This window comes from Quercus robur, chromosome 5 (assembly GCF_932294415.1).
Source record: "Quercus robur chromosome 5, dhQueRobu3.1, whole genome shotgun sequence".
NCBI classification, from domain to species: Eukaryota; Viridiplantae; Streptophyta; class Magnoliopsida; order Fagales; family Fagaceae; genus Quercus; species Quercus robur.
In genome coordinates this window covers 24847028-24854464 of record NC_065538.1, presented here as the reverse complement: position 1 = coordinate 24854464, position 7437 = coordinate 24847028, and the positions used below count along the sequence as shown (strand labels likewise).

At 30.7% G+C, this 7437-nt stretch overlaps 1 protein-coding gene across 1 annotated transcript; it reads left to right on the top strand.

Moving 5' to 3' along the window:
- Positions 1–396: 396 nt before the first annotated feature.
- Positions 397–1860, top strand: LOC126725589 (probable 2-oxoglutarate-dependent dioxygenase AOP1). Its single transcript, XM_050430393.1, has 3 exons — positions 397–801; positions 897–1215; positions 1332–1860. The coding sequence occupies exons 1-3, from the start codon at positions 428–430 to the stop codon at positions 1578–1580; spliced, it is 942 nt and encodes a 313-aa protein (XP_050286350.1). The 5' UTR covers positions 397–427; the 3' UTR covers positions 1581–1860.
- The last annotated feature ends 5577 nt before the right edge of the window (positions 1861–7437 follow it).

The following is a 7437-nucleotide window of genomic DNA, read 5'->3' as shown; positions in this document are numbered from 1 at the left end:
AGAAGATAACTCTGTAGCACATAGTTTGGTTAGATATGCTATTAGCATACAAGAATTTTTAGTGCAGATGGAGAATGTTCCACCAAACATTCAGCCTTTTGTACAAGTTGATTTGGCTCGTTTACATTAATAAATTTCATGTCTTTCACTCTCGAAAAAAAAAAAATAAATAAATAAATAGAAGAAGAAGAAGAAGAAGTAAGCATATTATTAACTATTGCACATTATTGTACTCTCCCCACGAATATTCCATTTTAAGATCCAGCAAGTTGTACTGAAAATATAGCACCACAGATGACGACCTTTATTATTATTATTAGTATTTTTATCTGTGTTATGTCACAATTGCATCAACAAAACTATATAAATAACAAAACAATCAGTGTGTCCCTCAAAACTTAATCCGTGTAGAAGAAAACAACTAGCTATGGGTGCAGTAACACCTCACAAGATTCCTGTTGTGGATTTATCCATAGAGAACATGAAACCAGGCACAAGTGCTTGGTATTCAGCTCGCAAAGATGTCCAGCGCGCCCTTGAAGAGTGTGGTTGTTTCGTAGCAGTATATGATAAAGTTCCACTAGAGCTTCATAAAACAATGTTTGCCAAATTAGAAGAACTATTCAATCTTCCCCATGATACCAAAATTAAAAACACTAGTGATAAACCTTACTTTGGCTACTACGGTCAAATCTCCATTCTTCCCCTATATGAATGTATGGGAATTGATAACCCGATCACTAAAGAAGGAATAGAAAGTTTCACAAATCTCATGTGGCCTGCAGGCAATGAACTTTTTAGGTAAAACTTGTACTTTCCCATTAACTTTTCACTTTTATATATAAAACTTAACACTGATTTATTTATTTTTCTTCTTGTTATTCTTATTGGACCAGTGAAAGTACTCATTTGTATGCAAAGCTAGTAGAAGAGTTGTACCAAATGGTGATGAGAATGGTATTTGAAAGCTATGGTGTAGGAGACTTTGAGACTCAAATGGAATCAACCACAGTCCTTCTCCGATGCTTGAAATACCGAGCACCCCAGCTGAATGAAACTAATAGGGGTTTACGCGGTCACACAGACAAGAACTTCTTGTCTATACTTCATCAAAACCATGTAGGTGGTTTGGAAATAAAGGTTAAAGATGAAGAATGGGTTACTTTTGAATCCACCCCTTCGTCTTTCTTATTTTTGGCTGGTGATGGACTCATGGTAATTTTTATTATGTGAATGTTGTTATGATTTTTTTTTTCCTTTACAAAAATCTGCAATTGGGACCTATCTATTTTTTTCTCATTGAAAAAGATCAAAATTTTTATTTGGTTTAGGCATGGAGCAATGAAAGAATACGATCACCTTACCATCAAGTCATGTTGAACGGTAAAGAAAATACAACAAGATACTCCCTTGGGTATTTTGCTTTGATTAATGGGGTGATACAAACTCCTGAAGAGCTAGTGGATGATGAACACCCACTCAAGTATAAGCCATTTGACCAATTTGAATTTCTTCGATTCGATCAATCAGAAGAGGGTCAGAAATCCAAGTCTTCTATCAAAGACTACTGTGGCGTTTGAGACCTTATTGAATCTGAGCTGAAGCAACTCTTTGTAATGTTTTTTTTTTTTTTTTTTTTTTTTTTTTTTTTTCCTTCTTCTTCTTCTTCTTATGAGTACGTTGCTGATAGTGTGTAAAATAAAGTTCAGATGCTGTGTGAGTGTTTTGCCGCGTTGTTGGGTACCATTCTTGTAATGTGACAACAATGTATATTTATATATGCTTCACTGTATGTGCTTGATATGAGTTGATAATAAGTATGTTCAATTAATAAAGTATTCCTCTCATATTTATATATTATATGACTCAGTTTCAAGAAAGCCCTAATAACATCCACACTACTATACCTTACAAAATTAGTCAAATTACATTTGGGCTACTTGTAATTCTTTTTAAATGTCCATTTCCACCTAATTAATATCTGAGGTGAAACAACACACACTTTAAAATTTAATCCAATCAAAAAAAAATTAGTATGAGGCATTATAACTTTATCCGTTCAGATTAAGCTAAATAATATATTGTTAATTTAGAGCACCGTATCAGTTTGATCAATATAATAAATAAAGTAGAGCAAAGAAAAAAGAAAAAAAAAATTATTCACTTAAACTTCCTTAAGCCTATATATGGTCAAATATATATTAAAACCAAGGTACACTTGCTTACTTCCACAACTCCACAAACCCTGGCCTAGCCTCTAGTGATGCGAACCTCAATAGACACGCTTTGAGACCCAACAAAAATATTGGAATATGTTGCGAACCTCAATCGACACACTTTGAGACCCAACAAAAATATTGGAATACTTGCCCAAGAAAGCTAAAATTCAGATTTTGATAGAAAACCCTGACCCAACGTTTATAAGTGAAACGCGAACCAAAGGTATAAGTAACACCTTGACCCAATGATTATAATTGAATCACGAACCAAAGGTATAAAGTTTGAACGCCACAAGGAAGAATCCTTGATAAGTTCACAGTTCTTGAAGAACCAAAAGAAGAGCAAAGCCTCACCTTTTCTGATTTTTATTCAATAATATATGAAAAACGTTTACAGACTTAAATGACTATTTAAGAACTCCATAAAACTTGACAGACAAGAAAATATATTCTAAAATAACTCTTAATTGATACTTAACTATATCAGGAATAAAGTTTGACCTAAAAAGCATTAAATGCACCTAAAAACAAGGCAATAAATCACCTAACCTAAAATAACATTTTTTACATAAAAATACCAAAAATAATAAATTACAATAATTAAATAGTAAATTGTGTCCTACATCAGACTCCTCCTCTTGAAACAAACTCGTCCTCGAGTTCATCTTTGAAATCTGAAATCTTCCGCTCCAAATAAACAAATACTTCGAATGCTTTAATAACTTGATCCGGTTCTGAAACTTGAATCCTTCAAAAAGTGTAGCATAAAATTTCTTCTCATCTACTTTCAATTTACTTGCAACATCAATCAACAAAGGGTTGATAACAAAATTAAAATTTTCTACTCCAAGAAAATCAACATATGGTATAGTCATCTTCAACAAATCAACTGAGACTTGAGGATTGTGAGTTGTGGACTCATCCTCATATTTGACCTCAATTGAATCTTCCACAATGTTCTCAATAATTACCATCTCTTCTTTTTTTTCTTTTTTTTTTTGAGCTTGGTGCACGATTTTGACCTAGTGCACGTCACAAAATAAGAACAAGGAATAAAGAACACAAAAGGAGCAAGATAGGATGATAGCAGGAAACAAAAGATAAAAGAGATAGAAAACTAATTTTAGAACCTGTGCTCTGATACCAAATGATGCGAACCTCAATAGACACGCTTTGAGACCCAACAAAAATATTGGAATACTTGCCCAAGAAAGCTAAAATTTAGATTTTGATAGAAAACTCTGACCCAACGTTTATAAGTGAAACGTGAACCAAATATATAAGTAACATCTTGACCCAATGATTATAATTGAATCACGAATCAAAGGTATAAAGTTTGAACGCTACAAGGAAGAATCCCTGATAAGTTCACAGTTCTTGAAGAACCAAAAGAAGAGCAAAGCCTCACCTTTTCTGATTTTTATTCAATAATATATGAAAAACGTTTACAGACTTAGATGACTATTTAAGGGCTCCATAAAACTTGACAGACAAGAAATTATATTCTAAAATAACTCCTAATTGATACCTAACCATATCAGGAATAAAGTTTAACCTAAAAAGTATTAAATGCACCTAAAAACAAGGAAATAAATCACCTAAACCTAAAATAACGTTTTTTACATAAAAATACCAAAAATAATAAATTACAATTATTAAATAGTAAATTGTGTCCTACATCATCTTGCCTTACCATAATTGGAGATTGCCTGAAAATGGCAAAAACTTTCCAAAATAATATTTTAAAAAATACACATAATGATTTTGAACTAAGATTACTTTGACACGTTTGAGCAAAACCAGGGGTCGTTGCTGTATTCTAGCCAAAACGACACGAAAAGGGTTGCTATTTTTGCTTGATCGTGATCCATTTTTATTTTTCTTATTTTTTGGACACAATTGAACTCCTCCAGTATGAAATTGGGTCCTCTTTTTTTTCTTTCTTTTTTTTCAAGATTTCAAGCCAATTATACTTAATTCTTAGGTATTAGCCGGGCACGTATAATTAATGGGTTTTAAATTCTGTTTATAAACTCATTAAATTACTTAAAATACAGAGTTAATGATTTAAACCCTGAATTTGATAAGAGTATTATTTTTGAATGGTTTATTGATGTTATTTAAATTTTAGGTTTTGAATTTTATGGGAAGATCTGCAAAGTTAAAATTTAAATTTTTTTGACAAATGAGAGTGTATAGATCTCTTCAAGTATTTAACTATTTTATCGCGCGTATGTAGTCCTTTTATCCAACACGCATCAAATTATTACAGGGAGAAATTGGAGTGGCCCCAAGAGTAGACAAGAGGTTTCAAAACCAAAACCTCATAGATATCATGTGGCCTTAAGAACCATTAAGCCAACCTCTTAGAATTATTTGCAATGTTCATATACTAGCTGTAAACACATGAAATTGACAGCTCATAAATGAGAGCACAAGGTAATTGAAGTTTATAGCTTCTAAGTTTGTCAAATAAGGGGCCAAGTGACTCAAGCAGAAAGCTCTAAGAAGCATAACGCTTTTACTTCAAGAAAATACCCCTTGAATCCACAATAATAATAGAGAAAGTATAAAGAGTACGTGAGTATTCTGGGGAAAAAAAAAAAAAAAAACTAATTAAAATAGAGCAAATTACATTTATAACTATAAATTGACTAAACTTTTACAAAGGCTATTCCTATTGTCCGAAAACGTATATAATGCTGGCGGTTGTTTTTTATTTTTTTTTATTTTTTATTTTTTATTTTTTTTATTTTTTTTTAGGAAGATAATGCTGGCAGTTCTAGCAGGCAGCTGGACCGTTGATAAAAATATATTTAATCAAGGGAGCAAGGCCAACTCATGTCAGCGGAGATGGACACGAAGGAGAAGATGAGTGACATTATTTTATTTGCTGAGACAGAAGAAAAGAAATGGAAGATGTAAGAAGAAAACGTAATCCAATGGTGAATTTATCAAAATTCAACTCCACTAAAAAGATATTAAGTAAGGTTGTAACCTAATATTAGTAACGTATGCCCTTAGAAAAAAAAATTTGAATCTTGGTTTTTTATTGAAAAAAATGTCCCTAAACTATTGAAAAAATCTTGGTTTTTTATTTTTTTTTTTAATTATTCATATTTGTAATTACAACATGCTAAATATCTTCTTTTTTTTTTTTTGAGAGAGATAATTACAACAAGCACCTCCTCATGCATAAAGTGCTTAGGGGCTTGGGGGGAAAGGGTTCGAGCTGTGGGGTCAGTAGCATGTTGTAATTATCTTTCAAAAAAAAAAAAAAGGATTTAAAAATAAATTAATTAATTAAGATTGAACAACAAAATTTTGGTAAATATAGGGACCAAAATAGTATTTTCCAAAAAAAAAAAATTCAAAATAGGAAAAATAACTTTTTTGCTATGAATTTGACTAAAATTTTACAAAGGCTATTTTCTAAAATATATATAATGCTTATTCTATATAAAGCTAGTATAAAAGTAGGCTAAAAATAGGAAAATTACCAACAAAAATTTTTTTTTGAGATAATTGCAAAATCAAGTCCAACAGACTTAAGGAGATGTGCCAAAAAAAAGACATTATTCTAAGTTATAAATGAAAAGTTATAATGGAAATAAAATTACTAAAGATAGTAAAAATGAAGATTAAAGGGCAAACTGAAGGAATTTGCCATAAAAATGGCATTGGTTGTGGCTAGAGGTGACAAGTTTTTCTCGTTAACAATTTTCACACAATTCCGTTGTTGGCACTGATGATTTCTACTGGCAATTTTTTACTTATTCGATTTCTTGTGTACTGACTTTTGGCAGTCTCTTTATTCTCAAAGAGAGCCTGTGAAGTTTTCTCTGCATCACTTGTTAAGGCGATTTAACAAAGAGGGAAGTTAGGGATTAGATTTATTACGTTAAGTTATAACTTGTCAATCTGGAAAGGGTTTAACCAAATTGACTAAAATAATATGTAAATGGGACTCCCATCAAAAAAAAAAAAAAAAAATGTAAATGGGACATTTTATCCCTTAACCATGATATTTGAATTTTTTATATTTGAAATTAGTATTGATTTGGTAAGTATTTATTAATTCTTTGAGTTACGTGTTAGATAAATCAAAGTGATACTATGCTTTAAAATTTGTCTTTATTTGAGCAAGCATGACATTGTTAACTGATATTAGGTAAGAAAAATAGATTTTACACTCAAAAAAATTATAATATATTTTAAATACAAAATGGCCCACTAACAAATGCCGCTTTACCCCTCTTCCTTTCCCTTAGAGCATTCACATTCCAAAATTTTATCATATTCTATTTTACCATTCTAAAAAGCTACTTTATCAATTATATCATACTATTTTACAATACTTTCAACATTCCAACTTTTATTTTACAATGCAATACATTAAAATAATATTTTTATACAATAAAATAATATATCCCAAAAGCCAAATAAAAACAAAAACCCAAAATCCAAAAACCTGGTGAGAGAGAGAAAGGTATTGATAAAGTAAGTGAATAAAATATTAGGTTTTTTTTTTAGAATTGAGCTACAGTACAATTCTACTTTTACAATTGCACTGTAGCACTATTGCAATTTTTTTTTTTTTTCCAATAGTTGGTTTTTACAAGTCTAGATATGTTTGGGGTTTTGGGCTTTTATGCTAAATTTCCCTACATATGGCATATGTTATTCCCAATGTAAATGCTCTTATGTGTGTGTGTTTGTTTCTAAATATATATATATATATATATATATCATTTTAGCCTCAAATTGTATTAAGTTGGCCCTAGTTAATTATAAGCTTGCATGGTTGCATTAAGTTATAAATCTTTACAAAATAAATATACATCTATAGGGACCTGATTTTAGGGTTAAGGCTCTTTGATGTTCAAGTGGGTTTTTGAAGGATTGGATGCTAGGGTTAGGTGTTTAAGGCATCTAGGGCTTTAGATATGGCTTAGGCCTAGGGTAGTTTGGGTTTTTTGGTAATGGTTCTAGAAGCGAAAAGCACGTAGGGTTTCGGTATGAGTAATAGATTATGAAAATGATGATGGATTGAATGACTTATGAATACTTCTAGAAATATCATTGTAAACATACAATAATATATTGGCAACGAGATATCATTCTTAATATAATGATATGTATATATAATCAAATATTTATAAAATGATATATATATATATATATATTTTCGTGAGCAACATTCAAATCAATCATGAAT

Bases quoted from the DNA above. Each gene is read 5' to 3' on its own strand.
- LOC126725589 (XM_050430393.1), top strand. From the start codon at position 428: ATGGGTGCAGTAACACCTCACAAGATTCCTGTTGTGGATTTATCCATA. The intron at 802-896 runs GTAAAACTTGTA...TTATTGGACCAG, and splicing joins GCAGGCAATGAACTTTTTAG to TGAAAGTACTCATTTGTATG. The intron at 1,216-1,331 runs GTAATTTTTATT...TATTTGGTTTAG, and splicing joins TGGCTGGTGATGGACTCATG to GCATGGAGCAATGAAAGAAT.